Source organism: Dreissena polymorpha, chromosome 6 (assembly GCF_020536995.1).
Source record: "Dreissena polymorpha isolate Duluth1 chromosome 6, UMN_Dpol_1.0, whole genome shotgun sequence".
Classification (NCBI taxonomy): domain Eukaryota; kingdom Metazoa; phylum Mollusca; class Bivalvia; order Myida; family Dreissenidae; genus Dreissena; species Dreissena polymorpha.
In genome coordinates this window covers 21298133-21325258 of record NC_068360.1, presented here as the reverse complement: position 1 = coordinate 21325258, position 27126 = coordinate 21298133, and the positions used below count along the sequence as shown (strand labels likewise).

At 34.1% G+C, this 27126-nt stretch overlaps 1 protein-coding gene across 1 annotated transcript; it reads left to right on the top strand.

The window, feature by feature from the left end:
- On the top strand, window positions 1-27126 carry LOC127835490 (uncharacterized). The gene is made up of 11 exons (XM_052361933.1): window positions 1-128; window positions 2719-2809; window positions 11801-11944; window positions 12119-12239; window positions 13125-13822; window positions 14878-15137; window positions 15649-15792; window positions 16628-16715; window positions 24977-25036; window positions 26264-26406; window positions 26788-27126. The coding sequence occupies exons 2-11, from the start codon at window positions 2785-2787 to the stop codon at window positions 27124-27126; spliced, it is 2022 nt and encodes a 673-aa protein (XP_052217893.1). The 5' UTR covers window positions 1-128; window positions 2719-2784.

Genomic DNA, 27126 nt, shown 5'->3' with positions numbered 1-27126 from the left:
CACGCATATGGACGATTGATTATGTCTGGAAGAGTGTGTCCAGTATAGCTAGTCGATGCATATCTAGCGTATACGATGACGAAACAAGTGGCCAAATATCATCAGCTTTTATACGCACATCATTGAAGGTAAGAATCTTGTAATAAACACATAGTTATACAAAACGTTTCCACAACGCGCAATATTTAATATTTATGCCCCCCTTCGAAGATGAGGGGGTATATTGTTTTTCACATGTATGTCCTTCCGTCCGTCCGTCCACCAGATGGTTTCCGGATGATAACTTAAGAACGATTACGCCTATGATCATGAAACTTCATATGTACATTCATCATGACTGGCAGATGACCACTATTGATTTTCAGGTCACTAGGTCAAAGGTCAAGGTCACGGTGACTCAAAATAGTAAAACGGTTTCCGGATGATAACTCAAAAATGCTTAGGCCTAGGATCATGAAACTTCATAGGTACATTGATCATGACTTGCAGATGACTTCTATTAATTTTCACGTCACTAGGTCAAAGGTCAAGGTCACGGTTACTCGAAATAGGAAAATGGTTTCCGGATGATAACTCAAGAATTGTTACACCTAGGATCATGAAGCTTCATAGGTACATTGATAATGACCGGCAAATAACCCCTATTGATTTTCAGGTCACTGGGTCAAAGGTCAAGGTCACAGTGACTCGAAACAGTAAAATGGTTTCCGGATGATAACTCAAGAATGCTTACGCCTATGATCATGAAACTTCATCGGTACATTGATCGTGGCTGGCAGATGATCCCTATTGATTTTCAGGTCACAAGGACAAAGGTAAAGGTCACAGTGGTTTCTGGTCCCATAACTATAACCTTGGTTAAAGTTTGATAACTTTTTATGTCTGTCGGTCCGTCCACCAGATGGTTCCCGGATGATAACTCAATAACGCTTAGGTCTAGGATCATGAAACTTCATAGGTACGTTGATCATGACTGGCAGATGACCCCTATTGATTTTCAGGTCACTAGATCAAAGGTCAAGGTCACGGTAACTCGAAACAGTACAATGGTTTCAGAATGATAACTCAAGAATGCTTACGCCTAGGATCATGAAACTTCATAGGTACATTGATAACGACTGGCAGATTACCCCTATTGATTTTCAGGTCACTAGGTCAAAGATTGAGGTCACAGTGACTTGAAATAGTAAAATGGTTTCCGGATGATAACTCAAGAATGCTTACGCCTAGGATCATGAAATTTTATAGGTATATTGATCATGACTGGCAGATGACCCCTATTGATTTTCAGGTCACTAGGTCAAAGGTCAAGGTCACAGTGACAAAAAACGTATTCACACAATGGCTGCCACTACAACTGACAGCCCGTATGGGGGGCATGTATGTTTTACAAACAGCCCATGTTAAAACTATTTTTGTGCGGAATAAGGAAGCTTGAAATAATAGTTGGAAACATATACAATTACTCGGTTGGGTGTAGTTAACGCATCTAACGTATTGGTAGTATTTTAAACTCACATGAGCACGAAGAATGGTAAGTTATTGTGGTAAGTCCATGTCCGGCATTGTGCGACGTGTGTCGTATAAATGTCATATGCCCTGAACTAATAGCTTTGTATTGCTCATGAGGTCACAAAAGTCATCCAAGTTTTATACATGTTGATCAAAAACGTTATCTCAACAATTTCTTGGATTAATTTGATTCATGATAACGTGCGTCAAAAACAAGGTCTGTTAGTTTAATCTTATAAAAACATTGGTACAACTATAGTAACCTCAATTATGACTCCATCTTTATGAAACATATTGCTGCATTATCTTGACCAAATTAAGGCCGAGTTCGAGTCTGGGTAACGTGCATCCAAAAGCACTTCTCAATGTAAAATTTAAAATGAAAAACAGGTTGCCATTCAGGAGGCCACGTGTATGAAGTAATCTTGATCATATTTAGTCAGAATATTTATGATGACACTACCTAGGCCGCGTTCAACTCTGGTTCGTCAAAAAAAAAATGTAACAAGGTTAATTCTAGAAAATGGTTGTTAATTCTCTAGAGCTCATAGTTGTGATTCAACCTTGATGCATTTTGGAAAAAATGTTCATGTAATCAATATCTATAACGTATTTGAATCTTAATAACGAGCTTCCGAAAACTAGGTCACCAAGTCAAAACCTATAAAACATTGAAGCCACATTCATGACACAATCTTGATTACAATTGGTTAGAATAGTTATCTTGATAATATCTAAGTCTAGTTTAAATCTACGTCCAATACCTGAGTCACCTGGTTAAATATTAACAAAAACGTGTTAAAATTATACAGGCAGCTTTTTCGATTCAGTATTATCGAAACTTAGTTAGAATTTTATATTGATAATATCTAGTCCGTTTTTGAATGTGAGTCTACTTGCTGAGTTAACTTGGGCCAAAAAATAAATCAATAGGTCAAGTATTGAACAATTGGGATGCCTTGAAGTTATTCGAGCACTTTAGGGCCAGTATAAACCTCTTGATAAAATGTACGTGTTCCGTACGTACATTAATTATGCTTTTCAGAAAAAAAATTCTATAATTCTATAGTCTGCGTTCATAAATTCTTGTGTATTTTTTAAACGTGTTTTATTTTTTCCATTATATATATTCAGAAAAATAAGATTTTCATTGCCGCTGTTGTTAAAAAAACACGTAGATTAATTGTTATCTTACTTTAATTACAGTCGATTTTAATCAAAGAATCAATACAAAAGTGGACGGTCCTGGATGACAATAACTGCGAAATATGTATGGTTAATGGACAATTGGAAAAAGGTTAGTAATTGATTGCATTAACTATTGAGTAATCATTCAATGTATTTGATACAAGTATTAAGCGTGTTTGGTGCTAATCTGTGAATTAATGTTATAGAGAATACTAGGTTAGCGTTGAATACAGAGAAGTTTATGTTGCGAGGCTTAGAACGCTGGAAGCGCGAGCCTTGGCGAGCGCTTTCGGTGTTCAAGCCGAGCAACATAAACTTCTCTGTATTCAACGCTAATCCTAGTATTATATTTATCCCATTTGATTTTTTTTCAACGTGACATTTAACATAAATAGATCTAATAACCTTAACAATAATTTTAATGTAGTCATAAAAGCGCTTAAAATCTAACAAATGTAACCATGTGTAGTGATATACGTGTATTTGTTCTGGTACGCAAAATTGTCTTTAAAAAATTCACACACAAACTGTAAAACAAGTAAAAATTTATCACCATATGCGTACATTCAATTTTACGCAGTATGCGAATTTTAACACATTACGACCGCGAAAAGAAGATTTCACTTTACTATAATTCATTTTATTTTCGAAAGAAAATGATCAAAATCCAATATGGCGGCGATTGCTCCTGACAAAATGCTGTCGATGTCAACATACATGTACACCATCGACGACCTAGTTCTGGCTACCATAACTTTAAATGTCGCTTTTTATGATTTTTGACTGGCGCGACTTTGTACAGGTTTGTCAATACTAAATAAACTGTACGCTGAAGTTTCTTTAGCTATCGACGACCTTGACAATATGACGAGTAAACAGACAATTGCAGCGACTGACACTTTATTTGACAAAATATACAGGGAAATACGTGTTTCGACTTCGGACAACGAATTTAAGGACGCGCAGAACGTGTTTTTTATATAATGTTATGGGTATCCTGTCACAACCCGAATTCGACCACTTCATGTTTTCGACCGGCCCCGGTAAATTATTCATGCATAAGTAAAATAAGCGAATTTCCGGACGTCGTGCGCAAGTTTTGTTTAAAAGTGTCGGTGAAATGTCATCCAGGTTTAAATGACATAAAATGGCGATCCGACAGGTAAAATTGTTTCACTTTAATATGAAATGCTGCATTTTACGTAGTTTTTACTAATCCCAAATTATCTTTAGCTTCTAGAACGGTTTCACTCACTTTAAACTTGACCGATAATTTCTCTCTCGTAACGAAGGTGTTTTACATATTTCTCCAGGGCCACCTAAATTGTCGTTTGGTAGTAGTAGTATACCACTGAACCTTATCAGAAAACCATTTTATAACAACTAATTGGATTGTAATTGCTATATATTCATTCGATTGCACATATTAAAATAGAACATAATTGGTTTATTTTCAGACAACTAATCCTGTCCGTGGCCCCTATAGGTCATCCTATGACATTGATGACTTACAAAGGGCCTTTATGGCTGTAAAAGACAATCAAATGTCAATAAGAAAATCAGCATTGTACTTTAATGTCCCCAAAACAACACTTATTGACAGGTTGCATGGGAGAATTAGTATTGAAACTGTGACACCAGGCCCTGACCCACTGTTTACCCTTGATCAGGAGTCTCTACTGGCAAGTCACATCCAAACTATGGGTGAAGTAGGCTTTGGGTACACCAGGCAAGAGACTTTAAACCTTGCAAGTGATTATGCCTTCACCTTAGGCCTGAGACCAAGAGAAAAGCCTCTTACTGGTCGTTGGTTGTACAAGTTTTTGGACCGGTGGCCAGCACTCATGGTGAAAAAACCAAGGAGCCTTGATATAGCCCGTGCAAGATGTGCGACAAGAGATGCTGTGGATCGATATTTCAACAAATTGCATGAAATTCTTGTCAAGTATGATCTATTATCAAAACCCCATCGGTTGTACACTATTGATGAGAAGGGGCTCAGTCTAGAACACAAACAACCAAACATTGTCTCATCAAAGCATGGCACAACTCCTGCTGTGACAGGTAGCAGAGGAAAAAATGTAACTGTCATTGGTTGTGTAAATGGGGTAGGTCAGCAAGTGCCTCCTTACTTTGTTTTTCCAGGTCAGAGAATGCAGCCAAGTCTGTTAGATGGTGTGACACCTGGTACAACTGGAACTGTTTCCCCAACAGGATCGTCTAATACAGAGATGTTCTCTGGTTATTTGAAAGAGCACGTCTTACAATACTTACCCCCACGATCACAAAATAAACCAGTCCTGATACTTTATGATGGCCACAGTAGTCACAGGTCACTGGACCTAATACAATGAGCTAAACAGGAAGATATTATCCTCTTTGTATTACCCCCTCATTGCAGCCACCTATTGCAGCCCCTAGATGTCAGCTGTTTTGGACCCTTCGAGGTTGCTTGGAACGCAGCTCTACACAGCAACTTAAGAGCATTTGGGGGTCGTACACTATTACGATATGATGTTGCCCGTTTAGCTTGTAAAGTGTACAGCTCAACACTCACAGCTACCAACATTCAAGCTGCCTTCCGCAAGAGTGGTGTTTACCCATTCAACAAAAATGTGATATCTGATCACCAAGTGGCCCCATCAACCTGTTTCCTCGTTACAGCTGCAGGTGATGCTTGTAGTAAAGGGTCTGAGCCGTTGTAGAATAATGAAAAGGCAGATCAGTTTTTACAGGAGCGTGGGGGCAAGATTTTGCAAAATGTGGACACAGCAAAAAAACAAAGAAAAACACTTAGCAAAGTTGTAGGTGGACAAGCTGTTACTGAAACTGAAGTCCTTAACAAAATTCAGACATTTAAACATAATCAAAGTAACAAACGTTCAAACGATGCAAATAAAGAAAATATCAATCCAAAACCAAGTGTATCTGGTTGTGCCAAAAAACCTAAGGTTATGAGAACAGTGACTGAAAGTGATACATGTAGTTCTGAGGAAGATATAACAGACTCTGAAAAATGCATTGTGTGCAAAAAGTTTAGCCCTGACCTAAGTAAGAGGCCATACATTGTTATTGTGAAATGGGGACAGTGTGACAAGTGTTCTGGCTGGGTCCACCTGTCTTTCTGCACAACTAACTAGTTATCAGAAGGGGAGACAACTTTTTGTGCCCCCAGTGCTCAACCAATTAACATGAATATAAAATTTAACAAGTTCTGTAAATATGTTCAAAATATGTTCCAAAATAAAACAGTTTTTTGCAGTTTAAATTACTTGAGATTATATTTACTGTTGTTTAAAGCACTTTTAAATGATTTTATTTGTGTACTAACTTTTGTTGTGCAGTATAGTTGGAAAAACTTGAATTATCTGAAAGTGGTCGAAAACAGGTTGGATGAAAATAAAAATGGCCGATTTTGGCATGATAAAAGAAGTGTGAAATTAAAAGATATAACAAACAGGTAAGTCTATAAAAAAAATATGTGTTCATACTTTGCTTTGCGTATCAAGTTCATTGTTATTCAAGTTAAACATGTATCTCTTCGTGGATGTAAGCGGTTTTCTAAATAAGTCTTAAGCGGTCGAAAACAGGTTGTACCAGGATATGCCGTGTGTGATCCGATGCATCGATGGCACCCATGTTAAAATCATTTCCCCGAGAACAGGGAACGACAAACGTACAAACAAAAATCAAAACACGTAAGAACTAGTATCTTACCTTTAAAATCCATCTAATAATCCATTTAACTCAATAATTGACGATTTTGCATCTAGGGTCTTTAATAATTATTTCAGCATATTTAAATAAAGACCCTTATGCCATTCTATCACTTTATTCAAATGAGTTTATGAACGCGATACACTTTCTTCTTCGTCACACGCTACGTCATGTACTCTACATAGCTGAAATAATTCGCGTTCAGAATAAATCTGAACGCTGAGACTCCAGTCTGTAAAAACCATAACGAAAAATAAATACAATACTATTGTGGGAATTACAGTATTTACAAGTGTATATATCTTAAATCTACCAGTTGTTTGACAAATATGAACTAAGATCACAAAAATTACCTAAATTTCATTCGAAATCATAGACATTGAACGATCATTTTCTCAAAGGCAACCATTTTGGCATTGTTGTTGTTTTCCTATTTCGTACCATAGCTATTTCGTACCTTTTACTTTTGGGGTATTTCGTTACCGTCGATCCTAATATTTTGAGTTATAATAGTTACAATAATTTTTTTGCTTCTTCTTCTTTTTATGATTATTATTTCCAATTTCATTTCCTACTGTTTTGTGCATATTGCATACTTTTTTGTTGGAACTCAGTTACATACATAGTTGAATTTAACCTCCATCAAGGGAGATAACATGAACCTTTACTTTACAAGGATTTATATGGGATAAAACAAACTCGAAATATAGTTTATTAACAGGTAAATTTCGATATATTTTGCTCAATATATACTATTTAGGCAACGTTCTTTCATAATAGTCACACATATGTGTGTATTTAAATTCAGGAGTGATGCGACCGAAATTCGTGTCGGAACTCTCGCTATTAAAAAGATAGAGTGGACTATTGACGCCAAGAGTCTGCCAAAGCAAAAATCATCAAAAGACTCTAAGGCGGCAATGTATATTGACTAGTACTCTACATTACTGCTGTTCAAATGAACCGGAGCAGTTTATCTAATAATAGCCGTTGGTAAACTCGGTTGCATTTGCAGATTTCTGCATACAAACATAATTATGTTTAAACTTGCACAATGTTTTATTTATCTATGGTAAATGCCCTTATTGTACGAGAAAATAATTTAATATATAAATACACAAAGAATGGAAAACATTCCAGTACACAACAGATAAATGAGTAGAAAATACCCGTGTACAAAATGGGCCGTTCCCAATTCCAGTGTGGTGCTATTTTTACCATCTTATACTTTACACAGCTCTATGCCTAACGTGAATTAAATAGGAAAGCAAACATATCAGATTATTCATGAACTGTGCGATATGTGTATGGCTTGTTGTACATTCTTAATATTTAAGTTAAATGTCAAAAGTATATGGTTTGGTTATAAACAATGCACATTACACGAAATAAGGTAAATGTGATCAATTGACAATTCAGATATGTCGACATACAGTACATGTAGAAAACATGTGAAATACGTCGCGTTTATAATAAATCGTCAAAAAATGGGGAAAATGACGCAATAAGTAGGCCTATGTCATTTTATGACGCAATCAATCAACTGATTCATTATACGGATGGCGAAAAATTATGTCATATGACTAGATTTAAAGGTTGAAGCAGGGACCTATACAATTTGTTTGTATAGGTCCCTGGTTGAAGGTCGTATAATTTTGAAGCTTAAGTTTTGTCGACTTTGTTTCTTATGAAAAATCATTCAGTGGTAAATATAAATAAAAAAATAACAAAACAAAAATCATGTAATTTTATATTTTATTTTAACATTTCTTTTGGTGAATATGTCATATATATATATTTCTGCAAAATATGCACATTTTCTTCTAATGGGTGACCTTAAAATTCGATCAATGAACCAAACAATATCGACCTAATTTTAGCGCATGTCGCATGACGTCATTTAAAAAGTAGTCCGTCCACAAGACAGGTATATTCCACAGTGTTGAATACAAGCAAGTATATTCCACAACGTGTTATACCGTCAATGTCGCGGTGAAAATGGGATAAAAATGTATCTGCTTTTATTTTGCGTAATTTCAAGAACTTGGCATATATAATATAAATAAATCATGTGATTAAGATGGACATCATGGGAAGCCATATCGTTTGGCTTGTTATCGAACCTGATTTCCTTCCTATGAGACATATCCGTGATATGTGGTGAATAGTATGTTAGAAAACCTGAAACGGTATATGTTTGCATTTATTTTAAGAAGGGACAAGAAACCTGACGTTCCTGTCACGATTCGATCGGTATTAAGAGTTTACCATATTTTTATGTCAAAAAAAGTTCAATTAACATTTATGCAAACACGATTAAAAAATTACGAGTTACATCTCTCTTGTTTCCACTCTATAAGTTACATTCGTGTCTCAAGCTTGATTTAACTTGGTCATAATGTTTGTTCTTGACAATATCTACGTTAAGTTCAAAGCTATGTCAAAAAAGTCAAAATCTTTATTTTGACATTTACTGTTTGAATCTAGACCACGTGCGTCCAAAACTATGTTAACAGATCAAATCTTAGAAAAAGTGTGTAGCCTATCTAAAAAGGCAATATGTATATTCAATGTTGATTTAACTTGATCAGTGTATTTATCTTTGCACTACCTAGGTTCTATTTGAATCTAGGTCACGTGCATTAAAAGGTCATCATGTCAAATTGTATAAAACCCTTGTTACCACTAAAGAGGTTAGATTCATAAATAAATCGATATAAAACTTTACCAGATTGCAAATCTCGACAATATATGGGACGAGTACGAGTCTAAGCCACCTGCGTCCAAAACATGGTCATCAGGTCGTATCTAAGGAAATCTGTATTATAGCTCTAGAAGCAACATTTATAACGCTTGACTCAATCTTGATGTTACGTTGTCAAAATGTTTATCTGGACAATATCAAGGACTACTTCGAAACTGGGACACGTGTGTCCAAAACCTAGGTCAGATGTTCGAAAAAATCTTGTTACCTGGTCAAATTACGTAGAAACGATGTTAAAACGATTTTGTTGACGAAAGCTAGGCCGAGCTCAAATATGGACTCCGTACGTTTCAAAACCGTCTGACTAGTTCACCTGGTAAAATGGTATATTTCTTTTTAGGCTCAAGAGCAAAAAGTCAATCTTGATGAAACTTGATCAAAATGTTTATTTTCATAAAATCACGGACCAGTTGGAATCTGTATCATGTTCGTAAAAACAAAACTAGGCTAACAGGTCAAATCTTAGAACCTTCTTGTTACGACGTAAGAGTTCATATATATTTCTGCGTATTTATCTTGACAATGTCAATGCCGGTTTCTTATCGGGGACAGATTTTGCTAAGACTAGTTCACCATGTCAATGCTCTAGAGGCAATATTTATGACTTCATATTCATAAAACTTTACCATAATTTATATTGTAACAATGTTTAACCAAAGTTGAAATCTGGGTCGCGAGCGTTAAGAAACTATATTATCACTTTGCGGGCAACAGTTATGACTCAAGCTTGATAAAACTTGGTCAGAACGTTTATCTTGACAATATCTAGGCCCAGTATGTATCTGAGTCAGATGCGTTTTAAACTAGTCACCGGTAAAAAACAAACACAACATATCACCTAATAAGGGCCACAGTTATGACTCAGTATTGATGAACCTTAGTCAGAATATTTATCTTAACAATTTATAGGCCCTGTTTGATCTGGGTTAAGTCTGATCAAAAACTAGATCACCTGGTCCAGTCTTCAATATGTGGTGTCCCAAAACGAATGAGAGCTCATTGTGGCTATAATGACCGTCTTGTTATTGTAAAAAAAAAAAGTTTTCTCAATTTTTGAGAGCATTAACCCGGGATAGATCCCCGTTTCAATTTTCACGGATAGTTGTATTGCTAACATGTTCCAGTCTGTCTTCTTGTTCAAAGACACGATTGAGAATCATAGTGTGGTAGTATGCCCCCCTCCTTAGTCAATTTGTTCCACACCAATTGTACATTGCACTCCTGGGGTAGCAACATAAACATCGTCTGAATATTTAGGTTTTTTTTTTCTAGATGGAGACCTTTTAAATAAAAATAAATCCGGCAATTATTAACATGTTTAAACATACACATCCATCTTAGGTAAATAATAACAAGAATCAACTAGTTCTAATTTGAACCGGTTTTGAACAGTAGTGTTAAATTTGTACATAAAGAACTATGTAATTCGTATAAAATCATTTGAATTTTTATTTTTTGGTATGCTTCTGTTTTCATGTTAAACAGTTATCATTTTTGAAACAAGCTTTTATAATATATTGCGTCGACAACTTTAAAATGTTCCAATATATAATGATAGCCGTTAATATTCAAAACAATTTTCAGTTTTTAAACTGAAACGGCATAACACATACGTATAGAAAATCGTCGGTATGAAATTTCGTTGTTTAATTAAAATCAACTAATTCGTTGACACGTAATTTCGTGGATTTCAAATTTTCGGGGAAGACTGACCGTCATAATAATTTAATATATTTAAACAATCAGAGTAATAACAAAGCATTATCTGCGTTGACAGCAAGACTTGAGGTTAATGTGCACTGAAGCATGAAAGTGTTGCCGATTATTGTCGATAAGAGCGATAAAGCGGCGCATTTGTGGGTCCCCGCTCGCTAATTGCCATCAATGTTGTTTTGACAATATTTGCATTTCTCAGCGCAATTGGTCCCCTAGTAGTAACAATTGAGTAATTAAGTCCCCAAAATACACGTTTGAAAACCGTTATGTCTCTTTAACTTTAATTGGCACTAATTGACAAATGTGATAAATCTGTAAACTGTTAATTTGACGACCTCGCGTAAATGAGAACAATAGTTGATGAACAGTTTAAATACTGTGCTTGATTTATAAAAATAACATTAACATTTTCAATTCGGAAATATATTAATTAGTCAAGATATAGTGTAATGTGACCTACTGAAGTGAAGTAACTGTTACAAAAAACAAGTATCTCGGATAACCGACAACAAAAGAAAATGTCGAAAATGACATTCGGAAATGACCGAGTTCGGATTAAAAATGTATAAATAATCGTTGGTACTTGAATTCGTGGTTCAGCAGACAAACGAAATCCACGAAAATTCGTACCACACGAAATTTAATGTTTTTACAGTATATAGTTATTGCGTTCGAGATAAGCCAAATTGAATGTTTCCCAAAGATACAAGAGTCCGTTATTTTACAGCGTATAGACGCTTGTTTGCTTGCCAATTACTTTGTATTTAAATAATGCTTCGAATTTGAATTTAAATTTAGTGTGATTAAAAACAGGTAAGAAAGAAAGGAAGGAAGTAGGAAGTCACATAACATACACATGAATGTAATCATATTGTCAGTAGACGTTCTGATATTGAATTTCAGAAAATATTTCCTTTCGCCGAGTATCGGAAATAAATCATTCTGACTGCGCAACAAAAATCAAAATATGTTGTGCCTGCATGAAGAATTCGTACGTTAATCCAGTCAAGTGTCAAGAGTGCGATAACGTGATCAAATCTATCATAGGTAAATCCAAAATTCAACACACTTCTTGGCTTCAGTATACTATGTATTTGATATGATTAACGTTTTTGTTATTATTCTGCACACATTCACTTTATATCAATAAATGCATTATACTTGAATTAACGTTTCTCTTTATTTGAAATTCATCACTTAGTCTAAACAACACTAATTCAGGAGATGGATGGGGCGCCATCTTAATAGCTGGATTCGACGAAGACAACAATTCGTTTCGAAATGATGTGAAGATGTTTGCTCATGCTATATCATCGAAAGTTCTACCATCGATGTGTGTAAGGTAATGTCCCTTTTCTAATCAATATTAAGCATTATGTTCATTAAAAATAATCATTCTTTTTTCATAATTTGATCAAAATGAAACATATGTCATTATTAACATATTCTAAAAGCAATGGGACTCCGTGTTATTTTAAATTAATGTGAAGCCACAAATACCCTACCTTAACGTGTTTCAAATAAAAAGTAATGATAACAAGTATAAATGCTGTCTGAAAAGATTGGCGTAACTAATTTGATAAAATGATTTTCAATCCATACAATTATTTAATTTATAAATATATAAATATATATATATATATATATAATCATTTTTGCAAACTAGACAAGCATGATATTTGACGAATGTTTGTCTTTTCTATTTTCCTGTATTGAAGACAATCTAAATACTTAAGACTTTAAAGTAAGCAGTAAAAGCAATTTCAACTAATTCATGTATTGCAAATATTTGAAGAAATATAAATGGTGTAGGGCATCAAAGCATTTTTAGGTATAATAGAAGCTCAATATTTAATATGCCTCCATTTGAAAAAAGCGGCATATAACAGTTGCACTGTCTGTGCATCTGTGTATCTTCGCGTCACTGTGACCGTCCTGATCTCCATGTCCTTCAGGAAAGTATTGTCTCAGCAATAATTTTGCAATATTTTAAGATTATTTGCAGTAAATGTAAACCACCACAAGACAATGTATCACGTTTAACACCCGTCGTTTTGCCTCATCTGTCAAGGTCACTACGGGTCAGTACATAAGAGCCAATTCATAAAAATATTAAACCGTTATATCTTCACTTTACTACCTTTCCCATCCAACTTTTATTGGAGCATACACAATTGTTAGAGTTAAATATATCAGTTAAATGCTCGTATGTCATGTTATATTCTAGCACTGTGATCACAATTGATTCGGCAACGCAAACATCAGAACCTGTGTCAGTCCGGATTGATGATGCATTTAAGACGATTATGAGACACAATGTTCACACGTTGGTGTTTCTCTACTCAGGACACCACAACAAAGACGGATTTAAAGTTGGCATGAATGAATATGTCAGCATGCAACACATTAACAGAAAAATACAAAAATGTACACACGTTGAAAAAGTCATAGCTTTCGTGGATTGTTGCCAGCCAGAAATTATCAGAGTAAAAGAAGAACAATGTCTCATTCAATTCAACGCAACTGCGAGTACGGATACGGCTATATCTTTACGAAACGAAGGAAGTCCGTTTACGAAGTTGTTGGTACAGGCTTTCACGATGAAAGCTTCAGGTGGCACATGTGCTTTGCCGCATTGTGAATGTCGCATAGATGGACCCTTTATAACAATCGATTCATTATCGCATTACATTGAGATACACAGACAAAACGGACTTCTGCGTGGCATGGAACCTGAAAAGAGCTTGATCAAAATTAATTGGCAAAATGAATGCCTTGCCTACAATTACTCATACAAAGTGGCATTTCGTTTCGAAATTGTACTTCCTACACCGTTTACGTCAAAATACACATACGAGGTTTTGGCAACAACTGTGAACGACTATGATGTCCTGATGCAAACGATTCTATTTCCGAGATTTGCTGGTAGGAGAAGATTTACTGTTTACTAAATTTAAAGTTTAATAATAAAGAAAAAACAAAACACGTATGTGTTTCTGTTGTATGATTTCTTGCTGAATCAAAATGTAATTACCAGTCCGATTGTTTATACAAGTCTGTTTTCAGTTAAAATAGCTTAAGCCATTTGTTAATGTAGTTGTTTTATTTGTAAAATCTGAAGGTGTTGCATAAAATAGTATTTATACTATTTATTTAAAATCAAATGTTAATGAAAAGCTCAGTTAAATGTTTGTTAACTGCATTGCAATTTTACAATACGGTGCTTAAGTAAATCCTGTTAAAGAACATTTGAGAAGTCCGGGCCAGAAATTCAAAATTTGTAATTTAAAAACGAAACGAACAGACAATAAATGTTGCTTCTTTTCTTTATCAACAAGTGTTTGATTTTTCTTTTAATGATTATATAGTAAGTAATGCAATTGTGCTGGCTTGAATTGATAACCGCTGAACATATAGAGTAATTGACGATATTGTTATGTGAATGTGATTTTGATTTATGCAAGCGTGTATAATCTGGGCGAAATGAAATAATTTTTGTCCGTTTTAAAATTAATGTTCATATAAGTTTCGTTACATTACCTCACATTTGCGCTCAAGAACCGTGTATGATCTATTCCTGTGAAACCATTGATTTTTTTTAATAATAAAAGTTGAATTATGTACAATAACAATTATGAAGTTTCAATATAATTATCAAATACACTTGTATTTATATTCATTACAGATATATCAAATAGTTATCTTTTCAGCCAGTGTTATTGTACCCTAGAAATTCAATTGAAGTTGCCTGTACTGTCTCATATTTCCATACTTAAAGTTATTTGAGTTTCTCTTTAGATTCGACGTTAATTTTTTTAAACACTGCCTTTGTTTAAGGAACAAACGTATATACATTGTGAATTAATAAATACCACTTCTAATATCTGTGTAATCAAGCGTGTACAAAACTTTACAATTTGCATTAAAATGTTCACGCTTATAGTTATGTTGTCATACAAGTTTAATTTCAAACATTGCAGACTTATTGGGAGAACAACTTAATGTGCATCAAAAGTCAATGTCACATGCAGACAAGAATGCCGATTGCTTGTGCATTGTTTATGATACGGGTGCCAAATGTTGTGAAGAAGTAGACAACATAGAAAAACTTGTGCTTGCTTGGAACTCGAAGCGTTTGTTGTGCTGCAAGCTACGATTCTCACTGACAGGCAATTATCATAAACCGTCCGGTTTTTTCTTGAAAAACGGTAAATCTGTCAAGGATTGCATGCATGAAAAGGTAATATATATATATATATATAGGGTCTGGCACGAGTTGTCATATCATACCATATTTTATTAAACGATTTCAGGAATTTTGTTAGTAAGCGAGCCTTTGGCGAGCTTACCAACGAATTTCCATGACGAGTTTAATAGAATATGGTATGATATGACAACGAGTGTCAGATATTTTTTATCACATGCTTTTAAACGAGCAAATTAAATAAATATATACGCAAACATAATGATAAATCCCAAATGTAGTTTACATTTCGTGACATCATTTGACGTTGCAACGTCATTTCAGCAAAATAAAAAAATGCGATTGGTCAATAAACGAAAACTAAGCCAATGGAAACGCTTAAAAATGTTGTATTACACATGTGTAATACAAAAAATATATGTAATGGTTGTATTACATGGGAAACAGGGTATAGCATGTGATAATATGATATATTAAATTAAGGTAATGACCATGAATGCTTGATTATTATTGTCAATTACAAACAAAATGTTTGCGTGTTTTCCAGAAAGAATTTGAGTTGACAGAAATGGAGAGTTTCATAAAGGATTTACAAGATAAAGGGAATAAGTGCGACACTGACACAGAACAAGCTTTAACCGTTTTCATTTCAAACATGTCTTCATTTATTCATGGCTGCAAACGGAACAAGGTATATCAATAAGTGTTACCAAGTTGCTGTATGCACTTATTTCTTCCATGAACCATGTCCATTTTTATGAACCGGCTTGCTTAAAAACGTGACATTCAGAGATGTATGAAGAAACAAATATGTCAAAAGCTGTGTAAATTTTATAAATAATTTCAATGAAATGATTTCGGTGTTCTAATCAATAAAAATAATTGAGGTCGCATTTAAACGTATATGCCCAAACATTAGTCAGTTAATGTGGTCATATTAAAACCATATTTTCCAGACTTAGTTTACTAATGTTCTTAAGCTGACATCATTCTCATCCATTGAGAAACAATTTCAACCAGTTGAGAACATTGAAAAGAGCAATGACAAAATTAAAAATGTCAAGTCGCCTTTAAAACATCGTAATAGAATAGTTCTTAGGAATAGTGATTAGTGAGGAATCAAAGAACTTTGAACATGTTGAAAATCTTCTTTGCAAAAACCATTTCTTGGATATTATTGATTAATAATTTAATATGTCTTAAGTACATGTGAATAAGGTGGAGGTGAAATACTTCGATTTCTTTTCACCGCCACCAATTTTATTTTGGCCGTTTAAGGTACATGTAGAAGCCATTTTTCTTAGTATTACTACTGCACATGTTAAACATTTTCACGTAATTAACTTTCAGTTCCTTACAATTCTGTATTGTCAGAAACCATAACTGAGTGAAAGTCAATATACAGCCGAAAGTATATTAATATATATGTTATGGTACGGCAATTGTACCGCATAAGTGACACTAGAACGGTAGTGATTTGCAGAGTGAGATATTGCATTTGTATAATACTATTGTGTTTCTTTTAGCTGAAGCATCAAAGAATACAAATTCGCTTCATTGATCTCTTTGATGAATGTACAAGCTGCGTGGTTCAACTTTTGCTTGTCAATCCAGGTAAATTTTACATGAGTTTTGCATTGCTTTAAAGCTGACGCCACATGTTACGAACACTACACATAGCGAAAATACCAATTAAATCGAGTTTGTATTTAAAAGAATTGCTTAAAATAACATTGTCATGCATTGTCTAAACACTTCAAGGATTTGTTTCAACGCATTATTTTACAGAGGTTTGGAACTCTTTGATTGTTTCTAAAATACCTCGCGGTCGTTATTTACCAATCAATTACACTTTAGGAGTCACCAAGCTTACATGCGATACGTTCATAATTACAAGTGTTTTAACTAGCGTTTCGGATAAAGCATTTGACTCCCACGCAACAAAGTCTGTTCAATTCCAAAATTAAGCCAAATTTATTTTCAATATTTTTATTTCAAATACATTTCAAATTATAAAGAGCTCCATAAATTAACGCAAATCAACAAAATTGTTTAAATACCACTACCCTTATGTTTAGTATCCTTAAGCAATCCAATGTGGCACAAGCGACCTACCAAATGTATATCATAATATACCTAAACGTCTTAGTCTATTATGAAAATGGCTGTTCATAAAAGTCGTTGAATTTGATATTATTTGTATTATTATTATGCCCGCCTTCGAAGAAGAGGGGGTATATTGCATTGCACATGTCGGTCGGTCTGTCGGTCGGTCTGTCGGTCCGTCCACCAGGTGGTTTCCGGATGATAACTCAAGAACGCGTGGGCCTATGATCATGAAACTTCATAGGTACATTGATCATGACTCGCAGATGACCCCTATTTTGTGGTAACTAGGTCAAAGGTCAAGGTCACGGTGACCCTAAATAGTAAAATGGTTTTTGGATGATAACTCAAGAACACATACGCGGCCAACAGGGCGAACTCTGAACAATAAAACAGAAGCAACTGGTCTGTAATCCTAAATCTATAATTATCAGTCCAATGAAACATCATCATTTGAGTAAAATAAAGTGGATCAGTAAAAGTATTATCAGAGTATGAGATTTTTTGTATATTTTGTATTTTAAATATTGTGTTAATGTTTAATTTTGTTGATTAATATAAATATAAGCAAGACAGGGGAGGTAATATACTATTATATCTTTCTCATATACAGGGGAAACAAATGCAATAAATTTAAATTTCATGTTTAATAAATAGAGGATATTTGTTCATATCAGTGTGAGATTATTTATTATTTTTTATGATCACATTTTATTATTACGTTGACAAAACAACACTTACCTGAATACCACAATGGATTCCACCCAAACAATACCCCACGCCCCTACCAGAATCCCCCCCCAACCTCACCCCCCCCCCAATTTTTTTTTAAACATCATCTAATAAATGACCACACCTCACATTATACCCCCCTCTCATCCCCCAACCCCAACCCATCCCCCCCCCCAATTTTTTTTTTAAACATCTCATAAATTACCACACCGCACAGTATACCCCCCTCACTCCCCCCTACCCCCACCCCCCAATTTTTTTTACATCTAATCAATTACCACACCCCACATTATAACCCCTCTCACTTTCCCCTACCCCCACTCCCCCCCCCAAAAAAAGATAAAAAATAAACATCTAATAAATTACCCCACCCCACATTATACCCCCCTCTCACCCCCACCCCCTACCGGTCACCCCCCCCCTAAAAAAAAATAAAAAAAAATAAACATCTAATTAATTACCCCACCCCACATTATACCCCCCCTCTCATCCCCCCTACCCTACCCCCACCCCCACCCCCCAAAAGAATTTTGTTTTGTTTTTTTAAACATCTAATAAATTACCACACCCCACATTATAACCCCTCTCACTCCCCCCTACCCCCCCAATTTTTTTTTCAAACATCTAATAAATTACCCCACCCCACATTATACCCCCCTCTCACCCCCACCCCTACCCCTCCACCCCCCCCCCCAAAATTTTTTTTTTTTAACATCTAATAAATTACCACACCCCACATTATACCCCCCTCTCACCCCCCACCCCTCCTACCCCCCACCCACCAAAATATTTTTTTTGTAAACATCTGATAAATTACCACACCCCACATTATACCCTCCTCTCACTCCCCCCTACCCCCCCCCCCCCCCCTTCAATCCCAAAATTCAGCCAAATTTATTTTCAATATTTTCATTTCAAATACAGTTCAAGTTATAAAGAGCTCCATAAATAAACGTAAATCTAAAAAATTGTTTTAATACCACTACCCTTATGTTAAGTATCCTTTAGCAATCCAATGTTGCGCAAGCGGCCTACACAATGTATCTCATAATATACCTGAACGTCTTAGTCTATTGTGAAAATGGCTGTTCATAAAAGTTGTTAAATTTGATATTATTTGTATTATTATTATTATACTTTTAAGCCATCCTTTATTGATTGCAATTGATGAATATCATTTTGTTGGATTTTAAACGAGTATTTATGACTGTTTATATTTAACGCTCTCTAGGTTTTAATTCTATAGAAAAATATGCAACAAATCTACGTTATCAAGATGTTTAAGAAATCTCCAGGTGTTGCATTTGCTCACCTTTATCCTAATTCAAGAATAAAAAACGAGTTCGAATTATTAAATATATTTGTTTTGAGAACGTGTAAGGCAACGGTAGAGGGTGCTAAAAAGTGCGAAAAATATTTCAACTAGATTTAAAATAGATATTGATGTAATATGCTACAATTCATACATGTCTTATAGAAATGTTGATATCGCATGGTAGAAAGTATGAATATTAATTTGAGTTTAATGCGCTAGTTTTCATTATATTGTTCTGCATTTTATGGTGAAAATTCGAATAAAGCCAGTCCATGTAACATTTCTGTGTAGACGATATTCTTTGGAGAAATGTTTACGTGTTATCTGCGCGTTTTCGTTTCTTACACAAGACAAGCGAGTTATTTTCATCATATTTACAAGGGAAGTCTCTTGTAAAAGCTAAATATAAACAGTCGCATCATGGAAATGAACGCTTTGCCAAAGATAATTAATGGACATTGTTACAAATTGAGACCTTTGATTTCAAATGTGAGTGTTTGTTTTTGCGCAAATATTCTTAATGCTGATCTCGCTGTCGATAAATTGTTTAATTAAGGTAACAGTAACAGCGTTTAGTATAATATTTCAATGTCGTTCAACAGTGTTCATAAAGTAATTAATGTAACTTTGGTGTTTACCTGTTTAACTGAAATTATAAAAAAGCGTTTGGTGCAATGCATATTTCTTAATTCTTTGAGTTTTTATAATTTAAATTCGGTGGCATTATTTATCAGTCTATAAGCTTTATTTAAAATGTCGATAATTGCTTATAGTATGTGTTAACTTAATACTTGGTTTTATAATGCTGCTCCTTGCGTATTGCTTTATTTAAATAATATATTGATTCCATTAATACTCATTTATAAAACGCTGATTCCTGTTTTGTTTTTACCCAAATACAAGCGTTCCTTCGACAGCGATGTTCTTTGTGCAGCTCCCGTTGTGGTCATAATATACTAAAAGATATCCATAACACATTCCATGTGAAAGCAATAACTTTAACACAAAATAAAGTCAAAGTTTTGCGCGTAGACACCCTGATAACCATACCTTTATGCATTCCAAGCCAAATTTATTTAAATAATAAAAAAGATAGGTCATTCAGTATGTAAGAAAGAACTCGACGCGAATCAACGGTCACTGTTTTAACGCAATCTGTTTACCGGATTCTCTCCAGTTGATGAGCGTTCCCACCATCCTTCAAAGTCTCTTGTAGTCTCCAACCTAAAAGCAAAACACTGCATTTGTAGTATACAACAATGTTGACACTACCACATGGACACAAACATATTCAAAAATAAAGTCATGACAAGTGCCCATACAGAAAATTGTGTCTTCAATTAAATGCGGTTCCATTTTAGAGGGTATAGCGTTGAGCATCAAAAGTATTTAGTATACTGTAACCTTTTCAAGTAATATTTAATTCAAACTAATGCACATTAAAATAGCATGTACTAAAATATTGCTCTGTCTTTCGAATGTGTCAATAAATGTATGATAAGATTTCTTTAAGGACTTGATCTAATGAAACTATTATAAACAGCATTTGGTGCTATAAAACATTTATATTTATTAAATTGACTGTAATATCAATGCAGTGGCACTATCTTCAATTAAACAGCATTGTTAAAAATTTGAAGATAATTGTTTGACCCATGTGAAATCAAACAGTCTGAATATTTCCCCTTACATTTGTATTCTCTATTTGTTTGTATTGTGTTTTAAAAACGTTATATTAAAATTATGTTTTTTGTTAAGTTTTTCAACGCATGATCACATTTAGCACCTCAAACTATTACACAGATTGATAAACAAGTAAATAGATACCGATGATAAGCTTTTTATGGATCTGTTTAACTAAAACTCTTAAAAGTAACGCATTAATGTTGTATTCTTAGATTGCAATAAATTGCGAAGTTTTAAAACAACGAAAGAATGCCAAAATATGTATGACTTCAGTAATGAACACTTAAAATGAAATATTTTCCTCCTTCGTTCTCGGAGTGCATTATTAACATATACCGTTGCAGTTTATGGTTTGGTAAAAATATTGCAACCCAAATTTTGAACGAATAGTGTTTCTTAATCTTAGCTGAAGCCCGACCATCCTTGTTTGCGTACATTATGTGAACATTACTTAAGAATATATTTTATATTAATATTTCGAAGCAGTCCTCGGTTTACAACTGTTGCGATTAAATATCAATTGCTTACATTTAACTCTTTATCTTTCAGGAGTTAATTGAGTTTTTCAATAAGAAATACTCACAGTATTGGGTTGCATTTTCAAAGGATTTTCTTTGCCAACAATATTTCGGTAGCCTGCAATAATTCCAAAGCAAACATAGTTATGGACCGAACGTTAATTTGTCTTATTAGAATTATATCTTAATTGGTTTAAATTGGTATATATTGCTTGAAGTTCGTTAATACTTTAAAATAGTTGTTTCCGAAAGTATTTAATATATATATATATTTGTAACTACTTGTCATATTATAAGATGATTCTTTGGGAATAAGATAACGTGTTTGATTGACATAATATATTCATGTACAAGTAATGATTTTCAAAAATAGGTAGAAAACGAGTGTTTTGTGACGCGATCAACAGGATTTCATTTCACGTGACTAATATCAATGTTTCGACTTCAGCGTCGCATAACAATCAGTTTGTTAAGCTACATCAGATTAAGATTTTTATATGTGTGTGTGTTAAACTGCCGACACTTAAATATAGAATGTTGATATCATAATTAAGAAGTGAATGTACTGGGCTTAACGGTCATTATGCACTACGTTCTTTTCAATGTAAAGAAGTGAAACTCCAGTTGCTGGAGCAGTATTGCATTTTTATAACATACACTTTTGTTTTCCTTTATTCAAGGCAAATGACGAATTGCTAAAGCAAGTAATAAAACATAATAGTTATATTTAAAATCGTTGGTTTAGCGCCTAGAAATATACCATTTCTGTTAAAAGTAAATAATTTACAAGTAAAAGAATAAAGATAAAGAGTCGAATTAAAAATAAAACAGAAAAGCTTACAAGCAAAGGAAATTGTAATAACTATGCTAAATTTCCATTAAATTGATTTCACGAATTCATGTAGCGTACCTTAACCTTAGAAGGTCATCGCTATTACATGTTACCCCATTCCCATCCATCGGACTCAAAATAATTAAATATAGCGTTATATATGTGGATATGGATGAAACACTGAATCCATATGTCGGACATTATTTCGGTTTTCAATCCTTCATGAGGACATTTACAAATGACTGGTTTGCAGACAAATATATCAGCGCATTTATTAAGTTTTATATATATTTATTTTACTCGAATTATGAATCTTTTCATGAAATCGTACATGCTAAAATTTAGTTTGTTTCTAACAGTCTTATTTTTCATGAGTTTATTCCGTTTTGAAAACAAATAAAATGCGCACTTTCCTTGGTGACGCTTCTATTTTTAGTGGTTGTTGTTAATAAAAATACATTTTGTGTTTCTAGTGTTTATGTAAAAGCAACATGTGTTATTCTTAAAAGGTTTGGTACAAATATTACATGCAAATATATTATTCTAAATCCATATATTGTGCAATGGGTGCACATGTAAATAAACTGAACTATGACACTTCATGTTTTATTAATTGTTTATGTTTGTTGTTACGTACGTGTGTTTCTAGCACATTTGTGTCTATCTGTTTGGCGATAGGTTCCTTGCCATAAATAAAGAACCGAAATTGGATAAAAGGTTTTTTCGCTGCCGGTGCTGCTAAATGTTCACATTATTTTCACTATGTCAAAAGCTTTGGGCTTTAATTTTTATTGTATTGAAATGCCATTTACCGTATATTTTATACATATATGTAGCTATATGTTGAAACGTTATCTTGCTATAATACTTATGCCTCAAATAATATAGGCGTCCAGGAAAATTGTTTAAAGTGTTAACACATTCATGTTTATTCATGTTTAAGATTCCGGTATAGACCTGCTCAACTGAAACTATTTTAAGCAACATTGTACTGATAATGTCATATATTGTCCTACTCGTTGTTCTCGGGATACTTTATTCATATATGCCGTTGCAGCTTTGATTTTTGATGCACTCATTACATTACAATTTTGTCGGAAATTTTAGTTTCAAGCTGAGGTGAAGCAACGGGAAATTCGAGTATAAAGATACTCATTATTATATTTTTGTAGGATACGTTGCATTTAAACATGTTGAACAATTGTTTGAGCATCAACATACATCTACCATAAAGATAATTGATAAAGAATAGGCATTGAATTTCATTATTAAGAGCTGTTTAAAGATAGTTTTACCTGAAACACTAAAGCAGGGTTGAGGACAATTTACAATTATTAACTTAAATTTATGTTACCCAAAGACTTTTTTAAGGTCCAGTTTCCAGTGCGCAGACTAAATAATATATCCAATTATTGTTTTCAATGCTAAATATGAGGATTGGGCGTGTGGGTTGAGCAGGAGCATTGTGTATGAGGAGGGAGTTTGAGGGTTAGTCATGTTGGTGGGGCATTATGGTGGATTATGTGGTTGGGGCATTAGTGTGGGGTATGTGGGTGGAGTGTGTGGGAGGAGCAAGTGGGTGGAGTTACGCTACGCTGGGTTCATTTAGATTTTATGGCAATCACCATAAGATCGGCCACCCTTTCTGTTATATTAGGTCATGTATTGTTTTATTTTTGGGGACGCTAATATTAGAATCAAATTTGTACGACCTAATTATTGGAAATTGCATCACGTACTAAGTGTTATTTTGGTTCATTATGTACAATTGTCGTTTATGTAAAGAATATGTCATTAAGCATTTCCAAATTGAAATCGGTAAACAAATATATTTATTTAATTCAATAAAGTGCTTACATATAAATACTTGTTCTTTCTACAGTTAACAAGAGTTATTTTCACTATATAAACGTGCTCAGGTTATATCAATGGGATGGAAAAACAGACTGTACATAGAAAACTTATACATGTGCTATTAAAACTGTTATCTTCAGAAACATGAACGGGACAAATATCTTTCGCGCCAAAAAAACAATGTATAATCATGATAATGTTTTTGTTTGACAACTGGCAACATGAATTGCGAATAGATTTTCGGCACATGACATTAATGAAGAGTCAGGAATATTACCTAGAATAGAATATTTTAGTTAAGTTTTGTACAACTATTGTATTTTATCGTAAATAATATTACGACAACGCGGAATAACTCAAAAACGTATTTAATGACATAATTGGTTGAATGCATTCTCAATAATTTAGATTAACAGTGTTATATAATTATAATGGCAATACTTGGGTAAGAAATCACATGTTTAATCTTATATCAATAAATACTAAGGAGTAATTATCTGGTTTCTCGTATTATTTCATTTCCTATAATTGATATGTTATAAGTATTGTCTAAAATGTATCCCGTAATGAAACCTTACTTAGCACGGCAGATTTTTTTTTGTCCTATGTTATTTCAATACTTTATAAATGTTATTTAATTAATGTGTTGCTAAATCAAAGTTTCGTTCTTGAAAACATTAACACTTTTTTAAAATGTGTTGGTGTTTTTTAATCCAAAAAGTGAAGATAGATATGTTATAAATGATGTTTGTTTGTATGATGTATAAAGTGAATGTCTATACCTACTTACGCTATTACAGATGTCGTAATCGGTAATTCTGTTATTGTGCAGGTTCTGTTGTGAACAGATTGAAGAGCACAGACGTCAGTCCCAGTCACACATTAGTACAAGGTAAATCAAACAAGTGATTCATTTTGCATTTAAATTACACCGCGCACAATTTCAATGATATAACGAATGTGAACTTCAGATTTGCGTACGCAGATAACTACCATGATAAAAATGCGTGTTCATAACATAATATGTAGAGAATAACAGGTTACTGCCTGATCTTGTTGTTATATATCAGGCAAGGCTAGGAATAATATAACGGCGAGGCTTGCCGAGATAATCATTATTAATTAATATTAACTTGGTATCAAATTGTTAGTTTTGTTGAATCTGATTTGATTTTACTAAAAAATATTACTTTATAGTTGATTCCGAGTAATATGACCATCTTCCACACATGACTGATATAAGAACTTCCTGTTGACCATGATGTAAATAATCTTAAACAAGTTATCGATTCTATAAAAATGGTTTTATTGTTTCGATAAAGCAACCTAAACGTTTAATACTACCTCACACATGCACGTTTCGAGCTTAACTCGCATTCTTTCATTGTAAGCAACACTGTTCATGGATATTTGTGAAATACATTATGCAACATTGTAAGCAACACTGTCCATGGATATTCGTGAAATACATTAACGAAGTAATATACATAAGTGAATAGTAAAACGACTTTGTGATCACATGCAAATTACTTATAAAGTATAAATTCAATAGACTCAAGTATACATTTCATCAAGCGTAAAGTGTTTTTTTTTACGAATTGATCCAGTTCATAAAGCATCGATAGTTATCTTAATGTATATATATATATATATATATATATATATATATATATATATATATATATATATATATATATATATAAATATATATGTATGTCAAGAATCCCGTTTCCGTTGGTCGATAGCTCGCAACATAAACTTCTATACATTCAACACTTAGCTGATAGTCTTGATGCAAACGCTAAATTATTGGATTTTCGAACCTGTCGCATTTAAGCCGATTAGTCTTCTAAGTATGAAAAATAACTACATCTTGCATATTATCATTGAATGGCATGATTAAATGCTTTTACCATACATCATCACGACACCAGTTGATTTACATGCGAACACTATTCAATCGAAATGTCAGCTACATCCTTGCAAAACCACATTCACTATTCATAAAAATAGTGTGTTTAGCTCATGAAATTAAAGCGCGTCGTACGGTGACTTACCCCACGTGTTACTAATATAATTGAAAGGAAAATAGTGAGTCCATATTGTACTTTTTATTCAGGAAATCCCAGTTCCATCAGTTCACTATCCCAGTCGAGGCCATTCACCCTGGAGCTGATCGTGTCATTGAATCTATCAAAGTTTGAAGACACTATACGCGACTCTTATCTCACTGGAATAGACTTCCTGTCGGACGGAAGACTGGTAGCTGTGGATAATTATAACAAGAAATGTATGATACTGAACGAAGGGCTGAGGAGACTCGGAACACCATACACGTTAAAGTCATCCCCCAATGGTGTAGCAGTTTTGTCTAATAGTGAAATAGTAGTGACATGTTTTCAATATTTACATTTTTTATCAGTGAGTTCAGACAATGTCATCAGTCTGACTAGGCAAATTAAAACATCGACGAATATATACTCTGTATGCTGCAAGACGCCAACACAAATGGTCGTGTGTTCGATCGATGATATCCGTCATGCAAGAATGATATCTGTGGACGGAGTTGAGACTGACTTTCAGCAATTGGAGTTTCCAAAGAAGACATATAAATTAGGTTATAGTTTTAGTACGTATGTCCAGTCTAAGAACACGTTAGTACTGACTGACAGGCTTGCTCACACAGTGTATATGTACGACACCGTGAAGGGAACGTCTAGAGCAGTCACTAATGGGAACATACAGGGACCACGTGGTGCCTGTGTCGGACCAGGTGATACGGTCATGGTGTGCAGTAAAAATATGAACTCTGTTGTGCACCTGACTGTAGACGGTGACTTCCTGTGTACATACCCCGTGGATATGAAGCTCCCGTGCAGCATATGTGTGTCTAGGGATAGGACTAGGCTGGCGGTGTCCAACAGCGCTAAAGGTGCCTCTAAACTTCAGCTATATAAAATACAACACACACTCAATAACTAG

Coding starts and splice junctions, on each gene's coding strand:
- LOC127835490 (XM_052361933.1), top strand. CDS start 2,785: ATGGTTAATGGACAATTGGAAAAAG. Junction 2,810..11,800: donor TAATGGACAATTGGAAAAAG/GTTAGTAATTGA, acceptor ATTGAATTTCAG/AAAATATTTCCTTTCGCCGA. Junction 11,945..12,118: donor CGTGATCAAATCTATCATAG/GTAAATCCAAAA, acceptor ACACTAATTCAG/GAGATGGATGGGGCGCCATC.